The 25,559-nt window shown below is 42.3% G+C and overlaps 1 protein-coding gene across 6 annotated transcripts in view; it reads right to left on the bottom strand.

Moving 5' to 3' along the window:
- Positions 1 to 25,559, bottom strand: part of Dennd2b (DENN domain containing 2B) — a 165,283-nt gene that overhangs the window by 28,170 nt on the left and 111,554 nt on the right. For all 6 annotated transcript variants that reach the window (XM_060367065.1, XM_060367064.1, XM_060367062.1 and 3 more), the window contains 3 exons: positions 19,185 to 19,289; positions 6,525 to 7,784; positions 1,902 to 2,038 (listed from right to left, as the gene is read on the bottom strand). In XM_060367065.1, the coding sequence (XP_060223048.1) occupies positions 1,902 to 2,038; positions 6,525 to 7,784; positions 19,185 to 19,264 (1,477 nt within the window). In that variant the 5' untranslated portion in view covers positions 19,265 to 19,289. The remainder of the gene's footprint in view (positions 1 to 1,901; positions 2,039 to 6,524; positions 7,785 to 19,184; positions 19,290 to 25,559) is intronic.

Here is a 25,559-nt window from a genome sequence, read left to right as displayed (position 1 = left end):
TTCCATAAGCACCAGGCAAGCACATGGTGCACACACATACATGCAAGCAGAACATTAAGACACATAAAATAAATAAGGCTAAAAAATTAAGGAGAAAACTGTAAAGAGATGGCACAGATCAAATGGGGAACCAGATGCCTCTACTTCATAAGATTCTCATATCCTAAAAATCTGGAAGGCTCTCTCTACTGTGGCCACTATTCTCTCTAATGTTAATTAAGACCACATTCTCCTAATTTAAGGCCTGAGATAGAACAAGACATCAATTAAATGAGGGCAGTATGCTGTTTCTCCCTGCTTTGTTGATCTATTCAGAGACACATTTTGCACAGAATCAAAGCCTCCCTGCCCATGAAGAAGATAAGGATAAGACTAAAATGAATATCAAAAACAGCTAGATGGTAGTACATGCCTATAATCCTGGCCGAAGAATTTATCATTCCATGTTAACAATCTGAGATGCATATCAAAAGACAAATAAAAACACACAAAATAAACCCAACATGAGACTCTGTTGTCCATTCCTTTGTAGACCATTGAAATCAAGCCTGCTAACACCATGCTTACTCCACTGCTGGAAAGCAACTCCTCTTAACAGTACTGTTCTGCTACTCTTCAGGGGTGGGGGATTGGGGTTTGGGCAGAGGAATGAATGGTTCCAAGCTATAGTCATCAGGCGTTTATATAGAAAACAGCCCTGAAAGGCAAAGATAGTGTCTATGCCTCAGCCAGAGGCCATCTATTTCCTTAATAGAAACTGTTCTTGTAGGGCAAAGATTGAACAGATTTACTGGAAGTCCTTAAAACAAACAAACAAACAAACAAACAAAAACCTGGTATCTCCTAAATGTGGAACACAGACTCATAGTGTTTGAAGCCCCTACTGAGACCTTCTTCACAAAGCCACTGTGGCCAGAGAGCCTGAAGGAGCATGGAGTTCATGCTGCCTGCTGTGTCATCAGTAACAAGGCCCTTTGTGACACAGCAGTCTTCTGTCTTTTTCTAGAATCTATGAAGCTGGGATATGCATCTGAATGTCAATGTCTCCTCAAAACTCATACCAGAAAGCTGTGTGAGTAGGCCTCTGGAAGGGAATTAGGTCAAGACGGCAGCGCTCTCACAGAGGATCAGTGACACATACCTGCAACCCCATTGAACTCTCTCACCCCCTTCAGCCATATGAGGACACTAGAAACAACAGATGTCTTTGAACCAGGAAACAGGCTTCTACCAGACTGCCTGTGTCATATTCTGCCGGTGTCATATTCTTAGCTCATTTAATCCTATTAACATTTTTTTGAGATTTTATTTGTATTTTATACATATGAATTTGCCTGAATGCATATCTGTGCACCACGTGTGTACAATACTTGTGGAGCCCAGTAGAAAGCATAAGATCCCTTGGAACAGCAGTTACCGACAGCTATGGGCTGGGAATTGAACTTGAGTCCTCTGGACGTGTGTCCAGTGCTCTTAACCACTGAGCCATCTCTCCAGTCCTCCTAAGAACAATCTTAAGCAGTATTACTATTAGTGTTAATGCTCAGATTCTCACATTGCTATGGTTTTTTCAGAAAAACAGAGCCCTACAATAGTTAAGTGACTTGCCTAATGGTACACAGCTAAGGAAGAATATTTGTTGGTCTCTCAAGTATTCCATAAACAAAACAAAACAAAATGATGTCATTTGTCCCTTCCTGTGGTACCACAGTCCCTCTGGCTTTCAGCTCACTCAGGGTCAGGCTCAGTCAACTCAACTGCTCTGTTGTCATTCCCAGGAATTATGTAAGGTGGAAGGAACCATGATGTTCCACATGAGGTGAGCCTATGAGCATCTCTTCTAGTAGCTGTTCTATAGCCAACAAAGAAGGCCCAGTTATACCACTTCCATCATTGCTTACCCACAATATCTTCATAGGCATTCTCTTCTAAAGTGCTTTTGGATCCAAACTTAGGTTGACTCTCAGTACCATTCTCAGTGGGTGAAGAGGGGTACAGGGATTGGAGACTGGATGCATCCTCAAACTCAAAGGATTGTCTGTGGATAACAAGAGCAAGAGTCATTTTGGCTGGACAGATCCCTCTGTGTTGCTGGGAATGGCCATGGGAAACAGTAAGGATCAGAGGCCCTGCTCCTCAAACCTGTTACTATTCACCTGAGTAAGAAGACAGGTAGTCTGAAGGGCCCCAGTATGAGTGACTGGAATATGGTTAACCCTTATAATACTAGTATGAGGCAATAACTTCACAGTTTAAGAACATCCTATCTGGCTAGTGATACGGTAGTTTGGCAGGAAAAGGCATTTGCCACCAAGCCTAATGAACTGAGTTCAATCCCCAGGACCCATGTGGTAGAAAGAGAACTAACTCTTTTTTTTCCTTCCTTCCTTCTTTCCTTCCTTCCTTTTTTGTTTGCTTTCTGTTTTTTTGAAATAGGGTCTCTCTATGTAATCTTGGCTGTCCTGGAACTTCTGTAGAACAGGCTGGCTTCGAACTCAGAGATCTGTCTGTCTCTGCCTCTGGACTGCTGGGACTAAAGGTGTGCACCACCATGCCCAGCTGAGGACGAATCAACTCTGATAAGTTGTCCTCTGACCTCCACATGCATGCCTAAAATAAACAAAATGTAGTCAATTAAAAACAAAAGCAAAACAAAACTGTGGTCAGATGCCACGTCAATTATACCTTTCTTGCATCATCTCATTGGCCTTCAGGTAGTGCTGGCATTTACAAACATGGAGACTGAAGGTACAGAGGCAGGACTTTCCAAGGCTGCCTGCTTCTAGAGTCTAAGCCTCCAATCATAAGTCTGGCTCCTAAGACCTAGAAAGCATCCTTCCTTAGAAGACTCTAGCATTTCCAAAGGAATACAGTACCAACAGTCTCCCAGCAAGGGCTCTGTAGGCAGGCCATAAGGGCTTAACACTGAAGGTCATTTCCAGGGCTGTTAGAGGGGTAGAGGAAATGGTACAGATGGTCTGTTGACAGAAGAAGGGCTGAACCCTTAAAAAAAGGTCAGACCTCTTCTTCAGTAAAACCAGTACCCTGTTCCATTCTATCCCCCAGATATCCCTACACTGAAGAACTGTAACCACAGCTTCTTGGATTCTCAGTCCACAGTACTTCTTCCTCTCCACCCATCTGAGTTGGGATGCTGGCTGAATCCTCTCTCTCCAAGGCATGTCCCTTCCAGTGAAGGCCAATGAGATGACACATGAGCAGTTGCATTTAATATGGCATCTGACCACATTTCATTTTTTTTATTGTGTTTACTTATTTTAGACATGAATGTGGAGGTCAGAGGACAACTTATTGGTTGTCTTTTCACCACACAGGTTCTCAGTTCCCTGAAATTCCCCTTCATGTCTCTTGGGGAAAGAAGAAAAGCATGACTGAATCCTTCTTATCCATGAGTATCTTCCTCTTTCAGTGATATATTTTCTTTCTTGCTTATTGAATGCTCATCTTGAGAGCCCTGGGATGCATGTCAAGGACCATCCTCTTAAGCTCACCTGGCCGCTCTGCTGCATTCAATCTAACACAACACTTCTTATGCCAGCACTCTCCTCTTGCACTCCCGTGGTAAATCAGCTCTAGTTTTTATACACTCCTGGCAATTACTTTTCAGGCTTGAATGAAGGATTCTTTTTTTTTTTTTTTTAAGGCTGTTCTTAACATTTATTATTTTCAGACAGGGTATCAATATAGCCCAGCTGGCCTAGAACTTACTATACAGACCAGACTGGCCTCAAACTCAAAGAGAATGCCTACCTATAACTGTCTGAGTGTTAGGATTGAAGGTATATGCTACTATGTCCAGCTTTAACTGGTCTTTTAAATGCCAGGGTTTTCCAGAATTCTGTCTTTTGGTCTCCTTTCCTCATATGTACAAATATCCATGGCCAAGCACTTTATTCCTGGTGCCTCATAAATTTCTGTCTTGGGCCTAGACTTCCCAACTAAATAGTCAAATACTGTGTGAGATCAAGTCTTCATTGGTTTAAGAGTAGATTTGACATCTTATGAAGGTAGCATGTTGAAGGCCAACACACTGCCTCTCATCAAGATAAGTATAGTCTATGTCTTTCCAGGATTTTGTTGTTATATGTGCATGTATGTACATGTTCATGTAGGTGTGGAAGCCAGACATGGTTAAGCCACACATGGTTAACTTCCATGATTATTTTCCACTTTGTTTTGTTTGTCTGTTTTTAAGACAGAGTCTCAGTCTGTGTGGCCTGGGCTGACCTGAAACTCAATATGTAGACAAGGGTGGCTTCAAATTCATAGAGATCCACCTGCCTCCTGAGTACTGGAATTAATTAAAGGTGTATGCCATTCTTATGCGCCTTGTTTCTTTGAGACACAGTCTCCGGAGCCTAGAGATTCAGCTAGGCTGGCTAGCCTACAAGTTCCAGGGGATCTCCATCCCCACCAGCTGGGGTTGCCATGTACCATGCTCAGTTTTTACATGGGTGCTGGAGATATGAACTCTAGTCTTCATCCTTGTGTGGAAAGTGCATAACTGACTGAGGACTGAGCCAGCTCCCCAGCCTCTCTTCCTCAGAAATTTTAATGCTTTCCCCACCCATATTTGGTTGCATACAATAAATATCTGGTTTTCATTTCTTTAAAATAAGTCTGTAAGAAACACAGCTGATATAACAAAAATAAACTTAATATCACACATTCCTCAAGAGGAACACATTCTAGGTTCAGACAAGCAAGAACAACAGCTTACACTTTCTGAACTGTTTCCCCTTTTCTCCAAACGCACAAGCTAAAGTCTGTTAAATTCTTGATGAGATTCCACCATTTATAGTGTGTGTATATTACATGAAACTGTGATATGTGAGAATGCATGTAACATCCTAAGGTCAATCAATATCTCCCTCTTTTTACCTAGCAAATGTTTTTTTGTTATTCTACCTCTAACTCAGTGATTGCCTCCAGGACTAGCTACCCCTCGCTTCTGAGCTGAATTTAGATGCTTCTTCTCCAAGTCCCTGCAGTGGTTTCTGCACGACTAGGGATTGTAGAACACATCATTGGTATCTACGATTTATCTACATAGCACATCTTCAAGCCCTTGAAGAAAGAACCATGTTTTACTTGCCTCTGTATCTCTCAGCCCAGCACAAGGCTAGGTGCACAGCAGGCTCTAGATGGATGCTAACAGAAATAGATGACTATAGACAAAGTAAGCGCACTTGGCAGGTTGGTAAATAAACTAAAGAGCAAGTAAGCATTCTTAGGATAGGCCAAAGCATAAGACTGTATATAACCATGGGGTGTGATGGCTTAGGAGTCTGAAACTTTGTGACTCTTCCTCTACGTGGGAAAATGTACTTGAGATGGGATATGCTGGAAGAAGTGTGGAGACTGGTAACATACCAGAAGATTCCCAGAAGGGAAGCAAGATGAATGCACACCCAGTATTGAGGTATGTAGGTAATCCCAGTATGTAGGTAAAAGGTAAGGATTCCAAAGAATGCTTGCTTCTAGCCTGCCACAGACTCAGATTAACAATACCTTTCAACTTTTACTAACTCCAGTTTCAGAGTCACTCCTAGGAGCTGTCCCTGTTAGTTTGGGGTCAAAAGGACCAAAACTAACTAGGAACCAATGGGAGCTCCTCAGAAAACGTAGTTCTTAGATTTGGCCAATACGCTGGTGAAATATTTTTCCATGTGTCTCTCTTTCCAGAACCAAGAATCACCCTTTGAAACAGAACCAGGGTATCTGTACAGACTGGTGGCTCTCAAGAGAGAAGAATCAAACTAAATTTGTCAACATTCTTATGTTAATGATAAAATACAATCCTATGGCAAAGTTTCACTTTAAGAAATTAATTTTTGAGCCAGGTGTGGTAGCACACACCTGTAGTCCTAGCACTTGCAAGGCAGAAGCAGGCAGATCTCTGTGAGTTCGAGGCCAGCCTGGTCTACAAAATGAGTCAAGGCTACACAGAAAAACCCTGTCTCAGAAAAAAAGAAAGAAAGAAAGAAAGAAAGAAAGAAAGAAAGAAAGAAAGAAAGAAAGAAAGAAAGAGAAATCAAATTTCGTGCAGGCACTTCATGTGGTTGTGAGGTTAATATCCCATCAGTCCTTCAACAGTCGCCTCAAGAAGACCCAAAATGAAGGGAGTTTTGACCTTTTAATGATGGATTAAGGAATCACTAATGTAGTAGGCTCCACACCAACAAAACTAGTGAACACCTTCAGTATTCAGCATTGGCAAGAGTGTCTTTCATCCCCTCTCTTCCACTCAAGAGCAAAAGAACATGCACGGTGGTGGTACATGACTTTAAACCCAGCACTTAGGAGACCAAGGCAAGAGAATCTCTGTGAGTTCAAGGCCAGCCTGGTCTATAGCAAGAACCATTTCTCTGTCACAACTGCCATAAGTTATTCAGTGCTTCAGAGCTGTGGCACACTCCTGTGATCCAAGCATAATCTTCTCTTGCTTCTTCTATTTAAAAGAGTGGCATTGGGTCCCACTGACACAGGAGGGCATGCCTTACCTGTTCTGTGACTTCCGGTGACCTCGCATGTCCTTCTTTGGTCTCCTGGTGACTGGTGGGGCTGGGGTGGAAGGCAAGGGGGGTGGAGCAGCAGGTGTGGGTGAAGGAGGTAGACCATTGCTTGGCTTAGTCTTGGGGTTCTTGTCAGCCTCGTATTCAAAGGTACGCTTGGGTTTGGGAACAGGGTTCACAGTCGGATCAAGGGAACTCTTTGAAGGCAGCAGCTGGGGGCTAGGGCTATTTCCAGGGGTCCCTGACTTCATGGAGCCACTGCCTTCCCTGTCCAGGGGTAGGCCTGCCTCCCCCACAACTCCAGCCACTCCTCCTGCCCTGCTGCTGGAGCTCACACTTGCAGTCCCTGTTGGTTCCTCCAAGGTGCCCAAGGTTCCAGTCTTCCTCCTCCCATGGTCTACACTGTAGCAGCTGCTGGGGAGTTGGGGAAGACCCCGGCCAGGCTGCTCCTTTAGGGCTTGTTCAATTTTCTGGATCCGGCTCAGCACGGCTGAGCTCTCTTTCCTGCTGCTGTGACCCCTGAGCAAGGCACTAGGCTCAGTCCGGCCTGGCCGCTTCTCCAGCCGGTATGAAGAGTCCCGTACAGTGAGTGCCTCTCCTTCCTCCTCTGTCTCAGGGTAGGAACACTCTGAGAAGGTCCTGCTCATCCTCCGGAGGCCTTTGAAGTCAAAGGTCTTTTCTGAGCTGCAGGGGGATGGCACCACACTGGGGCAGCCCACACTGGGGCAGCCCTCACTGGCCGCCCACTCGCTCCCAGAACCCTCCCGCTTCTCTCCACACAGACTCATCCTGGGTGAAGCCTCTCGGCGACCTTCCCATGCTGAAATCTTCTCCCGGATTCCCAGGCTATGGGCTCGGGTACCAGGGCAACTCAGCAAGACACTCCGCGGGCCAGCTGCTGGCCCGGGAAATGGGGTGCTCTGGGCGAGAGGAAGGCAAGCAGCCACACCCTCTACATCCTCAGCTGCACCCTGGACAGTCTCCTTCTGGTCCTCTCTTTTTCGCACTGAAGGGGTTCTGTTCAAATAGCTGAAGCTGGTAGCCTTGAGGGTACAGCTGGGTGGTGAAGTCTCTGGGGAGGGATCTTGAGGGCTTAAGGGTGAAGGATTTCGAGAATGCCGGTCCTTGAGGAGCACTTGGGGATTAGAGTGGCTGGGGTATCTGCAGGCTGAGGTTTCACTATCACTGAGTGGGTAGATGGGACTTCTTGGTGGGTACAAAACTGGAGGTGGAGAGACTGACTGAGACCTAAGAACAAAAAGGAGAAAAAAAGAAAAGAAAATGGTGGTGAGTAGTCTGAAAAAATGGGATACATTTCATGTTCTGTTTCTACAGAAGTCTCAAAAATAGTCTAAAAGTGCTCCCCTTCCCCAACCACCACTAAGATAAAGACAAGAGTATCATGAGTTCAAGGTCATCACTGGCTACACAATGAGTTTGAGGACAGCCTGGGATAGTGTGCTCAAAACAAAGGAAAAAAGTTCTCTTCATGTAATTTATATCTTCAAGGCTGTCCTCAAGTAGAGAACAGCTCTTTACTCAAAGCAGGCCTAGTTCCATGAGCCTTTCTGTCTAGCTCATCTTCAGAGACCTAAGTAATGTATGGAGCAGAAGCCTGTTCTGCTAGAGAATCCCAAGAGTCTGCCTCTGTCAACTATAGAACAGTAAGACCAGTCATGTGCTGCTACAAGGCCAGCTGGCTCTCTGAGAAGAAAGCAGAGACTAGTAACATTGCATTTTACATTATAAACATTCCTGAACTCTCAATATGATATCAATGAATGTGCAGATGAGAGGAGATGCTCATGACCAACTTTCATCCGTTATTCCCAAATATATATTACCAAACTGTTTGGCCTTTAAACCCTTGAATTTCTCCCCTAAGACTGTGTTACTGATACAAGATTCTACTATCCTGACCAGAACTGGGACCTCAAAGGCCTCACAAAAGTTAGGCAGGACCCTCAAGAAAGAGTTGTTTCCACTCTCTCAGAAGACTGTTCATGCAGCTCTACCCTATAAGAGTGGCTTCACAGCCAACAAGCCAGCTTAAAATCCATACACAGATCTCAGCAAATGTTCTTATATACATGAACTCATTTAACAAACATGAAAATTCTATTAGGTTATTATTATGTATTACTATCTTCATGCTGTAAATAAAAAGACACAAAGACTTAGAGAAATTACATACTCACCCAAGGTTACTAGGATGTTAAAGTAGTGAAGCCACTATGAATTTACACTCTACATGTTGCTCTCTAAAGAGAAAACAGTACCAAAGGATTCTAAGTCCTAGCACAAAGATTGATGCTTATATTTGCACTGTTTGTAATAACTAACTAAAAAGCAGAAGTATTCTACTCATGACAAAGATATCCATGATGAATAGAGTAAGGCAATGTGGTACATACACACAATGAGTACATACACATAACAGACAAATGAATAGACTAAGACAATATGGTACATACACTAAAACTAAATGGGGTTTTTATTTAGCCATAAAGAAAAATGAAAGCATGATATCTGCAGAAAAATAGACAAAATTAGAATTTCATTTTTGTTTTTGTTGTTTGTTTTTTGAGAAAGGGTTTCTCTGTGTAACAGAGTCCTGGCTGTTGTGGAACTTGCACTGTAGACCAGGCTGGCCCTGAACTCAGAGATCCACCTGCCTGAGTGCTGGGATTAAAGGTATGTGCCACCACACCTGGCTTAATATTTGTTGTTGTTGTTGCTGCCGCTGCTACTGCTGCTGTTGTGTTTGTTTAAAATTCTTATATTAAGCAAAGTGACCCAGATATAGAACCACATGTTTTCTCATAAACTTACACACACATTCATACATAATACATATATTATGGGGGTCATGAAACTAGAAGAGGCACTATGAAAGGGACCATGGAAGGGAAAAAAGAGGTCTTAGGGTAGGAAGAGAAAGTAATAGAAAACATGTATTATCCAAATTCCATAATGGAACCCACCACTTTTTATGTTAATTTTAAAACTTTTTAATGGAGAAGAAATACAAAACAGCCATCTTTGCGAACTCTTAGGCCACCAAGGATAGCTCACCAGAAATCCTTTACAGCACTGGACACAGCCCAGCCTAAAACACAAATTTATAAGCATCAAGGGGACTTCCCTGCCAGAGATCTTGTCTAAGTCATGTGGCCTCTACCTATAAAGCCTATGAATGTTGAAAAGAAATGACAGGAAAAGGTAAAGGTGAGTGAACTTACTGAAGAAGGCTTTGAGCAAGCTTCCTCTTCACATTTTTCTGGTATCACATTTTCTGGTATTATGATAATCACTGCCAACCTTAAGAATTCTTTCCAAACAACAGTAGTTCAAAGGTGGTGGGATTTTGCTAACACTGAACTCAGAGAAGATCTGAGTGATCAAAAGCTGGTATGTCTAGCTTCATAGCCTCCAAGATGCCATGCCATCTCCAGGACACCAGCCAGCTGCTCTGGCCAAGTGGCTGTCACCACTTGCTACACACAGAAAACTAGAGCTCTGGTGAGTCAAGGATTGGCCGACAATTCCCTGTTGTGTCACAGACTCTGACTGCCCTGATCAACAGGAAACCTCAACATGCTTAAGTTGTTTTCAAAAGGGGGAGTCACACAAGAGCCATTGCACGTGAATGTAGGCATAGATGCGAGAACTATGGTTCACAGCCAAGCTTATGACAAAGAGCCTGCTCAGTGAGGAAGTAGGAACAGAAGCTTCAGCCTTCTATAGTAGGCACTATCAGAACAGTGAGCCTAAGGAGACCCTGGCCTACATACAATGGACAGGGATCCACAGATACAAAAGGGCATCAATCCAGCCCCCTACAAAGATAAGTCCTTGGGTTCCACAGAGAACTCTGTTTTGGTGATTCTCAACTGGAGATGGGAAAAGTGCCTCCACAGGTCTCTGCTCCCAGGTTAGATAAAGGCTCAGAAGAATTTGTCACTTCTCACATAAGGCTTAGGAAAGATAAAACAGGGCTGTGGACAGAGGTCAGGATGCTTGGAGCTTTGTGAGAAAAAGTTCGTACATTAGGTAGCATCACTGACATATGAGAGGATACTCAGCCTTGGTCTTCAGTTTCATTTAGCTGTCTTTTATCCCTAAACAGGTTGAGAGAGAAAGTAAGACAATCCCTTGCCTGTCATGTGAGAAAAAATGATGGCCAAGATAATGACAGTGCCTGGGTCCAGATATTCTCACAAACCTAACCCCTGAGCAAACCCTTCTAGCTGCATGACCAGGATGATGTCAATTTATAAAAGTGAACACTATGAATAACTCCCAAACAGTAAGAGAAGTATAAGACAAAAGCAAATACAAAACAACTAAAACACACCCAAGATACGGCTCTTTGATAGCTTACTCTGTTCTTAGCCCCAGAGCCTGCTCCAGGGGAGGCAGCCACTGTGGAACTAACTGGGTACCTGATGTGCCACAGCTTGTCATCAGCAGCCAGTTCTGCTACTTGACACAGACATAGATGCCAACACCATGGCATACAACTTGCCAAAATAAATATTTTCAGGAGACAAGGAGTTAGAAAAACAGATAAAGCAAAGGGGGTGGGAGAAAGTACACAGGAAATTAAAAGAATGTAAAATATAAACATACAAGTATGGAGATGAATATTTAAGACAATGTCTTAAATATTTATATAATATATAAATATATAATATATATAATTATATATATATATATTCTTTTTTTAAAAGGGTAGGAACTGAGGTATGGAAATAGAACAAATTTAAAGAGAAAGCAATGTTTGTGCATGTTTCCACACATGCAGGCAGAAGTTGTGACTTAAAATGCAAACAACTCCCTTTGCTACAAATATAACTCAACCCCAATGTGGGCCCTGTGCCCACCTGCCTTCCCTCTCTCCCTCTCTCTCTCCTGAGGATAGGGTCTCTTGTAGCCCAGGCTGGCCTTGAACTCCCTATGTAGTTGAGGTTGACCTTTAATTCCTGATCTTCCTGTCCCCATCTCCTAAGTGCTGAGACTACAGGCATGCACAACTGATTGTCTTAACTGCAGGAAGCATTTGTATCAAAAGATTGCCTACATATTGCTAAGTGCACCCAGAACTTTTTTTGGAGAGAAGGCTGTCAGCGCACTTCTAAACTCAGCTTGCTTGAAGTTACAGGTGGATCTGGTGTGGGGAGAGTTGAGGGGATATCCAGGGGGATTACTATATCTAAGTAAAGACCAAGTAGGAAGGAAGCATTTGTGCCTAGGTGCCCGTGTAACAACCCCAAAGGAATCAGGATGTGCTGTGAACACTAGAAAGTGAGCCTTCTTTGGGGGAGGGGTGTCTGCTCAATTGATGTTTGGTGTGCTTCAAACAAAACTGCCTTGGAGTTGGTCACTAACCATACTAGGGCTGCTTAACTGTGTAAGCGTAAGGTTTTTGTATAATTAAAATGCTGATTTCTGTACTACCTATATCAGGTTGCATCCTTGTTCTAAGAATCCCCTGTCTCCATGTTGTGTAAACATTGCTCCTCAATTGTTCCCTGATATGGCAATAAAGCAGTTTAGAGCCAATCACTGAGCAGGGGAGAGAAAGGGGCTGGACTTCCTGCCAGCCAGGGGAGGAGAAGTTAGAGGAAGTAGGAGATTGAGCCAAGAGACATCAGGAGAGGAGCTGAATCAATGAAAGCTACAAAGTGAAAGTATCTCTGGGATGTATGCTAAGAGAAAACCAGATCATTTTAGTGGGTTAAGAATAGAGTAACAACAGGTCAGTTACTGTATTGTGAATATTTAAAAAAAAATAATAATTTATTTAATTCTATTTTACGTGCATTAGTGTGAAAGTGGCAGATTCTTTGGAATTGGCATTACAGACGGTTGTAAGCTGCCATGTGGGTGCTGGAAATTGAATCTGGGTCCTCTGGAAGAGAAGACAGTGCTTTTAACCACTGATCCATCTTTCTAGCTCCCATACTGTGAATCTTATGATTAAACAAATATTTTTAAAAGTTTCAGTTATTTGTGTGATAGCTAGGTTAAGAGAGAAATTGAAAAACAAACAGTTTTACAAAAATGACAATAACAGAACTGGGATGTGCTGATGACACCCCAAGAATGAGCATTCTTCAACCAGTCAGTGATGGCCTCAACTCTGGGGATGGCATTCCCAATGTGCTACACTGTACTGTGAACACAGGGGAGAAGAAAACGGAGGAACACAGTGTCAGTAAGACCAGTATTTTGTTCCTTGGCCTAAAACCTCAGCAAGTTCTGTTAACCTACTCCAGAAGAGTTCCAATAGAGAGGCAAAGTATGGGGTAACCTAACTCTGCTTTCTTGCTCCCCAGCCAATCCCATCCCAAATGACTAGAAACCCTCAAGAATCCAGAAAGCCTCAGCTTCCTAGTGAGGCTACAAGCAGGCCATGATCTACACAGACCTGCAAGGTCAATCTAAGCAAAAATTTGCTGTGGATCTAAGAATAAACTGGCAATTTACTTCCACAAAATACATCCAAGCCATTTCTATGACTTTTTAAGGCAGCACAACAAAGATGGGTAAATTCTCTTCTGAGTGAAAATATCAGCCCCTAAAGAAGCAGCAGTGATAAACAGAGATTTTTTTTTTTTTTTTTTTTTTTTTACATATAGAAGCTTCCTCTAAGGACACAGGACTGGCAGAAAAATGCTAATACTTTGGTCTAATTCAAATTGGACAGCTGTGTAAAACAGAGCTGGCTTTATGCAAAGGCAAGGAGGACAGAAACAAAGTTCTAGGAGACAATGCCAAAGACACTTGTGATAGTTTTAGAACACGGTCCCTAAATTCTCTGCCATGTCTCCTGCCAAACTGATCCTTCTCATGCACCTGGACTCTGTAACTACATGACCAACAAATTATAGTAGCAATGAATCTGTGCCACTTGTCAGGCCAAGCCCTTGACAGGCAGAGTTCCTATTTCTCAAGCTATCTGTAAAATCAGAACAACTGCAGAAACTGAGTGTATTTTGCATCTGGAAAGAATGTGAACTGTAACCAGAGGGCAAACAAAGACAACTTCCAAAGATAGCAATCATAATGTCCTGCCACACACACAGGCTTCTTAGAATGAGCTACTGTGCTTCTCTCATTAGGCAGTAATAACAAGCAGCCCTTCCCCTGAACTTAGTCCTTTATTATGGCCTTAGTCAATGAAGTTCAACAGAAAAGGTACTGTACAGGCTGGCTCTTTGGCTCAATGGAAGAAGGCTTGCCTGTGTCTTAGCCAGTGTTCTCTTAGCTATGAAGAGACTTCATGACCACAGCAACCTCAATGCCTACGATATACTTGCTTCAACAAAGCCACACCTCTTAATCCTTCTCAACTAGTACAACTCCCTATGACTAAGCATTCAAATATAGGAGCTTATGAAGGGCATTCTTATTCAAACCAACACACCTAGCATGTACATGCCCCTGAGTTCTATGCCCAAGACTACAAGGGGAAAAACAAACAAACAACCAAACAAACAACAAACAAACAAAAAAAAACACAACAAACAACAATCCCTGTGGAGATCAGGAATAGGAATTAGGAGGAAGAGTGGCAACAAGAGCCCATGCAGAATCCTGGGAATCAGACTCCTGGACCAGACTCAAAAGTACAGATCTAACGTTATTGTCCAGTGTAACAGCCTTTATATGATGGCCAATCAGACCATCCCATGCTAGCTTCATGTAACAAACAATCACGTTGGTGCAACTATAAGGAAATGTGGGAGATGTGGGGGGCAAGATCACCTTAGGAGACTTCCATAAAGAAGGGGGAAACAGTCACCGCCCTAGCCTCCAGATCCATTTTGAGACTTCCCTAGAGTGCCAGGAGTCCCTAGTGGGTCAACACTGTGTGCAGTGGATCAGCATCTACCCAGGAGTCGTAGAACTGCTGATACCTCACTGGCCATTCCCTATGTGCTTCCAAAAGGCTTACCTCAACACTCCAAAAAAGGCCCTGTGGCTTCTTAAGCTAAAGCCATAAAATAACACATATGCTTGTCTTGCTTTTTTAGGATTCTTACTTTTGGTATCTAGGCATCATGACATAAAATCATGGGGCTTATTCCCCAGCTGAGGTCCCAATGAGTGCCAGCATTGACTGTCATTTCAGATAATTCTAACCACTAACTATTTGGTCACCCTTAACCTTTACGCCACCCTTCCTGATGCTGCAATAGGGACAAACCTAACTGGATGAACCCTATGCAATTTATAATTTATAATTCATGAACAAAATAAATGACCTAAAACATTTTAAGCCCCTAACATCAATCAATAAATAGATCTATCCCAGTTAGATTCTACGAAGCATCTTAAGCAGCAGGGGGCTGAGGCTGCAGGTTTCCCTGTGTGGTGGCCTATCATGGCTAGGACAGGTTTTGCAACACTTCTATACCCTATTACCTTCAGATTTAAAGAAAAACATGTATATTAGTGTTCTGCCTATATGCATGTGCACCATGTGCCTGAATGCTGGTGACCACAGAGACCAGAAGAGAGTGTCAGAATGCCTGGAACTGGAATTACAGATGATTTAAATCACCATGATGTTGGGAATTGAACTCAGGTCCTCCACAAGAGAAGCAAGTGCTCTTAACCATTGAGCCATCTCCCTAGTACAGTACTGCAGAGTGCAGAGGACACTTCCTCTTCTCTGTGCCTCTGTTTTCCAGAGTATAAATCAAGTAGGGGTATGAATGAACTCCAAGCCCTCTTTTCAGCTCTGACTTTCTAAAAGTCTACAGAGTGGATGGGAAGAGTGACCAAAGTTGAAAAGGACCATTACGACCTTGCCAGTGGACTATGCTCCATAAAGGAGGCTACTGTCCCTAATGGAGTGACCAACACATAGGCAGTGCCTTCTATAGTCCAGGTAATGCTTCAGGCTCTGAAAACCCAGATGGACGTCAACGTCCTTGTCCTTAAGAAAATGACATTTCTTACACATACCCAGGTTTTCTATAACTACAAACTAGAATCAAGGCCACCAAACACAAGACTGGCAGCTTGATTTCTACATTGTTAGGACCCAGGTGCTAGAGTTTCCAGTAGAAAATCTCAGGTCCTACTGCATGAAGAAAATCTGAGAGCAACAAGTGGTCAAACTGACCCCCATCAAAGCTGCTGAGTGAGCTCTAAATAGAACACTTCCTTATCTTCAAGTCATCAAGCTGCTTCTGATCCCACCCCAGGACACCAGCACCAACACAAAATAACCTCAGCAATTCAGAGGAGATTTGAGAACCATCCCCCCATCCTCTGGCTGAGTTGGGCATCAACCTGTAGAAAACAGACAGGGAACAGCCTGCTAGGGCTGTACCTGTCAGGTGATGTTATGTAGTGTGTTCACTAGCCTCACCCACAAAGAGAAAAGAAAATCTCTTCCCATAGGCCAGGACACAGCAAAGGGCAAAGCTTAAATTTTCTTCCTCTTATAGGCTCCTCCTAAATCAAGCATAGGCTTCAAAGGTGTAAAAAGGAAATAAATTTGCAGACTGGCTGGGGGCAGCATCGAGCACAGCCTTAAACAAGGCAAAGATACAGCCTTGCAAATGCAGAACTGAACAGTAGCACTGAAGGTCCCACATGCCCATCCCCACTAGTTTCCTATTTCCGAAAGCTCCCCCCCACCTCCATCCCAAAGCTTCTTAATACTACTAGATTCTACTGTATTCATGTTTCCCAAAACAACCAGGATCTCAAGACCTAGCTTTGTAAGGCACTGCACCCCTGCCCTCTCCAGTCAAACTTCTGTCCACACCAATATGTTCCCTTCCTTGAATTCTTGAGCTGGCAACGATAAAAGGGCCTCAAATCCTGCCAACAATCTACTGAAAAGGCAGAATATAATATTAAAATGTTAAGATAGTCAAATTGTAAACACCTTCTCGAGAGAGTGATTATCCCTTCTTTGTTCCCTAGTGTTTAGCACAGAACCCGACACCTAAGACACCTAAGAGATCCCTCACTGATAGCTGTTTCCTAAAGGAAACTTGTTTCATCTCATCCAAACACTCAGAGGTAGTGGCTCAGGTGAGGCCAATCACAGAAATGACCAGATCCATGTCCAAGTAACACCAACAGCTCAGGAGTGGCCTCTGAGTGAAGGATACACCACTAGCCACAGGGGGCTGTGACTCCATTGCAAATGCCAGGTTCCCAGAAATGAGGGAGGGAGAGGAGTGGAAATGTGGCAGGAAGGAAATGAAGCCACAGAAGGGAGGCTGTAGAGATAAAAGGTACATCTTAAGCTCAGATATTTACAAACACTGTACAGCATGTTTGGACAGCAATCATGCTGGAAAACTAAAAGGTAAAGCAATTCAAGAAAATATTTAGAAACGTGCGTAGGCGTGTATTCCAAATAGAAACTGGAGAATATGTCAGCAGTCCTGGTTCGGCTTTGTAATTTAATGTAAACTCTACACATCCTGCACCTCTGCAACTGTAACATTGTGGAAATTAGAAGGAAAAAGTCACGGGCAGTGAGATGGTTCAGTGGTTACAAGAAATTGTTGTTTTTCCATGGACCATAGTTTGATTCCCAGCACACTCATCTGAAAACTCACAATCTCCTGTAACTCTAGTTCTGCGGGGTCTGATGCTCTCTTCTGGCCTCCACTGGCACCTACATGCATGTGTACATCTAACACACAAACACACATACATTTATATAAAATAGAAGACTGGAAATATGAGCACTGGATGCTCTTACAGAGGACTGGGATTTAGTTCCTAACACCTATGTGGCAGTCCACAACTGTCTATCACTCTAGTTCCAGGGAATTTGATGTCTTTTTCTGGTGTTTGTGTGCAGCAGGCAGACACATGGTACAAATAAATACATGTAAGAATAGCACTATGCAGTCATTAGGTGTTTAATTCATTCCTAGCAAGAGACATTTTTTTTAAAGTGGGTCCATGTGTAATGGTACAAGCTTGTAATCCTAGCACTCAGGAGGATATGGAAGAAGGACTGCACTTTCAGTATAATGTTCAGTGCAAAAGTGTGTGATCTTTGTATTTGGGGTTGTATATCAAGACTACAAGCATGTGCACACACACACTGAGGAGTAAGACTTGCCATCAGTGTTGTTTGAGCCCTCAAAGTGGTTCCCAGAAGCAGAATGTCGCAATTATCTAATGTTCCGGAAGAGTTTAGTTCATGGACCAGTTCTTACTGGTCTTGCTGTAAGTACTCAACTTTTGGCTAAATCCAAAGCTCTTATATACTTAAGAGCCTACCCAAGCCCTGTATGATTAGCACAGTCCATTAGACTGAAACCAGGACCAAGTCTTATATGTACAGTGTGGACTTTTTACAGAACTAATTCATACCAGTCACTCCCCACATGCTATATTTTAGGTCTTATCCAACTAGCCATCTGGATACCAGCTCTTGAGTAAACTTAACATCTACCATCACCTCAGTTTAAACCTGAGGTAGCAAACACCACTGGGCTCATCCCAGATATTAGGATAAAGGACTAGTCCTATCCCAAGCACACCTTAGCATTCTCACACATCCTCCCAGTGATTAAGAGCCTAAATCTGGCCATCTAAGCGATATCATATCACAGAAGAGTCTGTGAAAACATCTGTGGCTTTATTTAAAGTCCACAAGTTCTTCCAGGACTAGCATGTAGCCTTGGCCAAGTCCCGAGAAGTACAGGAGAGAGTTACACATCTATATAACAGTCCTGGAAGCTTATTATCTCATCACAGGATGGGATTTGTTATTATTCTAGCAGCTTTACTATAGCCCCTACTATAGCACTTCCATATCTTTTCATTTAATTCTCATAGCAACTCTGACACCTTATTAATGGGATTTTACAGCTGGGGCAGAAGAGATTTTTAGAGAGCACTAGAAAATGTTCTGAGAGCTCATGATCTGGCTAAGTAATTTAGCATTTGCTGGGCAGTGATGGCGCATGCTATTGGGAGGCAGAGGCAGGCAATTCTCTGTGAGTTTGAAATCAGCCTGGTCTACAGAGTGAGTTCCAGGAACGTCCAAGGCTATACAGAAAAACCATGTCTTAAGAAAACAAATAAAAAACCAAATAAGCATTTTAAGTTTAAATTTGAAAGCAAAGAGGATTAAAAGAACAGGATAGTAGATAATTACAGAGAATGACTAAAATTCCCCTAAGTTGTTTTCTTTGTGGCTAGGCCTATGTTGTTACATGGTCTAGACTTCTGCTTGGAACTTATGCTAACATGTGTGACTGTCTAGCCACCACTGCCCCAATAAGGTCCGTTTCCTCATGGCAGGAGAGCTTGGCTTTAAGATGTCTCCATCTTTTCTAACCTGCTTCTTACTGTCATGTTACTAGCATGCCTGGGCTTCTTGGTACATGGCAGAGCTGTTTTTAGTGCTTCTAGTTGCCATGCCAAATAGTTTTTTGTTGTTGTTGTTGTTTTGTTTTTTTGTTTTTAGAACTAGAATATGGTGTGTGTCAGACAAGGCTTCTGCCTAACAGTCAGCACAAGTTGGGCCAACTAGCAAACAAGGTGATCAGCAGTCATGACAGATTTATACTTTGCAGAGATCCTACCTGGGCCCCAGGTCATTTGCAGACTCTTGATGCCATCTCCTAGAGCTGTACCTCTACCCACCTGCTCAGAGTCTCCCGAGGGGCCTTAGTGCCTCCAGCTCCATGGGTGATACTGGAGTTCTTGTTGGCAGTCATGGTCATTTCGGCTCTCTGCAAACCCAGAGCCCTGCAAAGAAAACACAGCTGTAAAGTTTCTACAGCCAGCCAGAGCACTCCAAATATCTTCCAGAAAGATCCACCATGGCCAGAAGGGTTCCTGTGGTAAGTGGTAAAAACCACTTTCCTAACCCTGCCCTCCAATATGGAAGAGTCTGTGAGCTAGAAGATAATTTGTTACCTCACAAAAAAATAATTTCTATTAAAATGGGGGAGGGGACAAACCTCTATTTCCATCCAACGCTCATTCATTAGGTTTCCCATCATTCCTCATCACACTCATAATTTTTGGCATGTTTTCCAAAATCTTGTCCTGGTCATTCATAATTCATAGATAAAATTTAAATATTTCCTTTCTTAAAGAAATATTAGTTTTGTTCTAAGCAATAAACCATTCATTCATTCATTCCAAAAAATATTTGCTGAGCAACTCTGCCTAAAGCAAATGATGATCCAGCAAAGAATAAAGTCTGTCCTCATGAGCTTACATCCAGTGGGCAGCATAGATCAGAATCACACAGGTATGAGCCTGGTCTACAGAGTAAGTTTCAGGACAGCCAGAGATACATAGAAAAACCCTGTATCAAAAAACAAACAAAAGAAAGGAAAGAAAGAAACAAAGAAAAGAGAGAGAGAGAGAGAAAGAGAGAGAGAGAAAGAGAGAAAGAAAGAAAGAAAGAAAGAAAGAAAGAAAGAAAGAAAGAAAGAAAGAAAGAAAGAAAATCACATTAGGTTCCTATGCTGAATATTAAGTGTACATTACTATATTAGGCAATGATAAGTAGTATTAAGCCTGAGTGAAGAAAAGAGAATGAAAAGTATCTGACACAGTCATGAAAGACTATTCTGATAATATGGCATCTAAAAGACATACAATTAGGAGCTAGAAGTAATAGTCATGTTTTCCTAATATCCACTAGAAATATATATATATATGTACGCCTGTGTATATATATATATATATATATATATATAGTATTTAAATAAACATTTTAAGTTTGATCCCTAGGACACACATAGTGGAAGGAGAGAACTGACTCTGTAATAGCAAAGAAAGATTTTTCCAAAGTAACAGTAAGGTGTTTTGGCTGGCAAGCTGTTTCATCAGGTCAGGGTGCCTACCACCAAGCCTAATGAACTGAGTGCTATTGTTGGAACCCACGTGGTGGGAGGAGAGAACCAAAGGTTATTCTCTTGACATATGATTCATGGCACATGTGAGTATATACCCACACCTACACCAACATCCCCAAACACAAACAGCTAATCAATGCAATAGAAAGGAGAGAAACTTAAATCAATCCCACTGAAATCAGGGACAAGGCAAGGCTGCCCACTCTCTCCATATCTCTTCAACATAGTTCCTGAAGTCCTTGCTAGAGCAATAAGACAATTAACAGAGATCAAGGAGATTCAAACTGGAAGATAATGATAGTATACATGAGTGACCACAAAAATTCAACCAGGGAACTCCTTCAGCTGACAAACACCTTCAACAAAGTGGCTGGATAGAAAATTAACTAAAAAAAAAATCATTAGTCCTCCTGTATACAAAAGACAAATGGGCTGAGAAAGAAATTAAGAAAATAACACCCTTCACAATAACCACAAAAGACATATAAAGTATCTTGGTATAACTCTAACCAAGCAAGTCAAAGACTTGTATGAAAAAAAAAAAGTCTCTGAAGAAAGAAACAGAAGAAGATATCAGAAGATGGAAAGATCTCCCATGCTCATGGCTTGGCAGGTTTAACATAGTAAAAATGGCCATCTTACCAAAAGAAATCTACAGATTCAATGCAATTCCCATCAAATTACCAACACAATTCTTTACAGACCTTGAAAGAAAAATTCTCAACTTCAATGGAATAACAAGAAACCCAGAATAGCTAAAAAATCCTCTACAATAAAAGATCTTCTGGAGGTCTCTCCATCCCTGATCTCACGCTGTACTATAGAGCAACAGTAGTAAAAACTGCATGGTACTAGCGTAGAAACAGATTGGTAAATCAATGGAATCAAATAGAAGATCCAGATATAAACCCACACACCTATGAACACCTGATTTTTTATAAAGATGCCAAAACCATACACTGGAAAAAAGAGAGCATCTTCAACTGGTGCTGGTCTAACTGGATGTCTACATGTAGAAAAATACAAGTAGATCCAGACGTATCACCCTGCACAAAATTAATGTCAAAGTGGATCAAAGACTTCAACATAAAACCAGAAGCACTAAACCTGTTAGTAGAAAGATGAATTTTAAAAAGAAGGAAAAGAAATCACTGGAACCTCACTTTCACCCTTTACAAAGCAGAGAAAAGTATTGCTGAAGGAAAATAACTTTGTAAATGTCAATGTCTAACGTAACACTAGGAATTACAATGACACGATGACAGGCCAGTTGCTGCTGGGGCACCTATGCCACTGGCTCTGGTTGAGATACTCTCTACTGGCAGCCCATCTCCCCATTAGGTGCTTGCATATAGCTCTGTGCAAGCAGGAGAGAAGAGGCAGACCCAGAAGCTCTCTCATGCCAGCTCTCAGGGTCCTCAGAGAGCTCAACAGTGAAGGACTCAACTTGGCACATGTCAGCTTTTGAGTGCACATGACTGAAATGATAGTCATTGCATGCTTTTACTATCACCACCCACCAGTGTAATTCCCAGCATATTCTACTTCTTCCAGGGTAGGCCTTCAGGTAAGGAGAAGATGTATGTGAAAATACTAGAAATGGAATTATGTTTAAAAATATGATAAAAGACATAATTTCTGTCCCTGATAAATCTCTAGTGTTGTGAGTGATGGCCCCCTACTCTAGAACGCTATTCTGTAGTTGTAACATGAATAGAGAGGCAACTAGTGAAGAGGAAACTGAAGCTCATTCTGACATTTGGGTGAAATTAAAAAAAAATCCTAGGATGATGTAACAAATAGAGAAACAGGCCCAAGCTCTCCTTTATATACTTTTCTTTTTCTTATCTATGTGCATGTGTGTTGGGGTGGGACACATGTACCATGAGTACATATAGAGGGCAGAGTAACTTGTAGAGTCTGTTCTCTCCTTCTGCCATGTGGGTCTACAAAATCAAACAAGTCATGGTGCTTGGCAGCAAGCACCTTAACCTACTGAGCCATCTTGCTGGCCCTCCTCTACACTGTCAGCTAGTTGTGTTAAAGGTACTTTAAAATGCCCACAAGAGCAAGATGAGAAGCTGGTTTGCTGTCCAAAGGTCCATCCATAAATGGCAAAGCCCAGACAGAAACAACATATTTAGAAAAGGAAATTCTTCAATTAGTATCTATAACCAATCACTAGTTTCTAAAAAACCTAGCTCCAATAAATTTCAAACAACTATATGAAGAGTTTTAAGTCAGAGAAATAACACAGTAAAGCACCACTGGAATTTCCTAGACACATAAGAAACAGTAAGAATATACCTGACATAGTCAGAAAACTGCACCCAACCCTGCCCATCAGCTGTTGGTTGTGTGACCTTGCACAAGTGCATTCCAGAAGCTGGCTTTCTCAATAAAACAGCAATGATAACAACATGCCCTTTTCCCAGACACACAGATACTTAACAAAAGGCTTTTCTTCCAGATCATGCTTCTCCCAATTCCTCAGCCTGAATCACTTTTCACATTCTCTGGCACTGCCATTCAGTTAATTTTACTATGCCAGGCACTGTATATGTACCTGCAATGTAAAAATGGTAAGATGTCCCTGTCTTGGCAGAGCTGTCATAGGAGGGAAGTTGCTAAAACTTGAACATCAGAAAGGCCTCTAAGCTGACAAGTTTTTATGTCAACTTGACTCAAACTAGAGTCATTTTGGAAAAGGGAACCTCATTTGAGAAAATGTCCCCTACCAGATTGGCCCATGGTACATTTTCTTGAATGATGACTGATGTGGGAGGGCCCAGACCACTATAGGCAGTGGCATCTCTATGCTGGTGCTTGTGGGTACTATAAAAAAGCAGACTGAGGAAGACATAGCAGCAAGACAGAGAGGCAAGCCAGTAAGCAGCACTCCTCCATGGCCTCTGCTTCAGCTCCTGCCTCTAGGTTCTTGCCCTGTCTGAGTTCTCCCCTGATTACCTGATTAAACTGTGATATGCAAGTATAAGCAAAATAAGCCCTTTCCTCCCCAAGTAGCTTTTGGTCATGGTGTTTCATCATAGCAACAGAAACCCTAATAAACCTCATTAAGCCTTAATTTGTTTGTTACCCACAGGAAACAAACTTAAAGAAAAAAAAACAAAAACAAAAACAACCTAAGGTGTATTTACTTGGATACATGCTGCTAGATTCCTTCTGCATTTATAAGCACTTCACATGTATTAAACCATTTAATCCTTCGAATATCCTGTGTAGTAGATATTACTATATTATCATTATTTACCTTTTATAAAGGATACAAGATCTAGAGCAGAGAACAAGTGAATCAAATCATACAGCTAGAAAGTAGAAGTCAGGAATTGGGGCCTGTGTGACATATGTGGGGGCCCAGCTCCAAGCCAGGGCTCCATTTTGCCTCCAAGGATCTTTAATTCAATTCTTACCCATTCTATGAGGTAGGAATAATAGAGCTTTATATTTCAAATGACTAGATACCGTTGGTTTTACTGTCTATTTTATTTAAGACTGATGAGGGGATTATTAAACAAAAACAAAACAAAACAAAACAAAAAACCTGCAGGGTCCTTGGTTCCATTTCCACCACCTAAATGGAAATCTGTAGGGGTGAGACCAGGAATAATAAGCATTTCTAATTAGCATTTTTGGCTAGTCTTATATATTTTACATAAGAAAACCTGTGTCCTAAAACATGAGGTCTCAGAGAGGTCTGAGGTCACTATTCACTGTTCCCAAGAGTTTACTCAGCTATGATCAAATAGAAGATGGACACCTGTTTCCTCCTCCAGAACCCATATCTTCTTCCATCCTGAAAGGAACCCCTAGCCCTCAGCAAAGGGACACGTACACAACTGGGTTTCATGCAAGCACTAGCCACACCCAAATAACAATTTCCTCAGCCAACAACTGTGCTCCTTTTACTTTAAAACAATGCTTCCTGCCATCTACTTTAGCAGCTAGCCATTTCTTTTCCTTGCTTTGTCCCCGCTTCCAAACTCCTGGAGAAAGTAGCTTTTACTGGAAGACATAGGCAGACTCATGCATCAGTAGCTGGCTAGAGCTAAGTGAAGGTGGCCCATTTAAACTGTTCCCCATGTCTGCACTGACAGATACCTCTAGCCCTCTGCCCCCGCCTAGTCAGCCTCCCTAGTCAGAAAGTGGATGCACAGCTCTGGGTCTGCATCTCAGCAGAAAGCACTAAGAAGCTGGGCCATAGCACAAGCTGCACAAACTTCTTAGATGGGGGTGGGCATTAGTACTGTAGGAAGGAGACACACAGGGAGGAGCACAGCACAGCTTCTTGGCTGTTTGAAATCCCCATACCTTCTGGAAGGTTCCTACTTTTGCCCAGCTTGGCTTTCAACAGGTAATAAAATTTAACTTGATCCATAATCTAAGAGGAATCTCAAAAGTTCAAGAGAGAGTCAGTGAGGAGGCTCAGCTACTCAAGCCTCATGACCTGAGTTCGATCCCTAGAACCACAAAAGATGCAAAGAGAGAATTCCTGAAAATTGTCATCTCCACACACAAGCCATCATATGGGAACACCACATTCACTCTCTCACACACACACATGCACACAAACATACACACACCATACCTTCACAAGCACACTAATAATAACAATGATGATGCAGTTAATCTATGAAGGGAAATCTTTCTCAGAGACGCTCAGCCTCTGAAAACAAACAAAAACCCCAATGTTCCCCAGTAGGTTAATGTCCCTTTTATATCTTTCTGCAGACATTGTTGGTATAATGTTCTTTTAAAATGTATACACTTACTCTTGTTCATCAAATGCTGATTTGTCCCTCCCCCCCAACTCTTTGGTTTCAATCCGGATATTGCATGGTGATACTTAGTCTAAGCATCCTGTCTCAACTGTGTGTAAACAGGCCAAAATAAAACAACTAGCCACAATGTTGTGCAAAGGGAGGAGCCAGAGGGCAGGAAATGAGTGGGAGAGAAGGGGCAAGAGGGAGCTAGGAGAACAGGGCTGGAGGAAAGATCTTGGAGGACATGGAGCATGAACCAGACCTAAGATGTCACAAAATGCAAGTACAGTATGGGAAATCTAAATGTTAGGAAACTATGAGGGCTTGGAGGTTTAGGATGGAGTAACTATTGCCCAGCATTGTGT

Source organism: Meriones unguiculatus, chromosome 14 (assembly GCF_030254825.1).
Source record: "Meriones unguiculatus strain TT.TT164.6M chromosome 14, Bangor_MerUng_6.1, whole genome shotgun sequence".
In the NCBI taxonomy this organism is placed as follows: domain Eukaryota; kingdom Metazoa; phylum Chordata; class Mammalia; order Rodentia; family Muridae; genus Meriones; species Meriones unguiculatus.
This window is presented reverse-complemented; position numbering and strand designations above follow the sequence as displayed.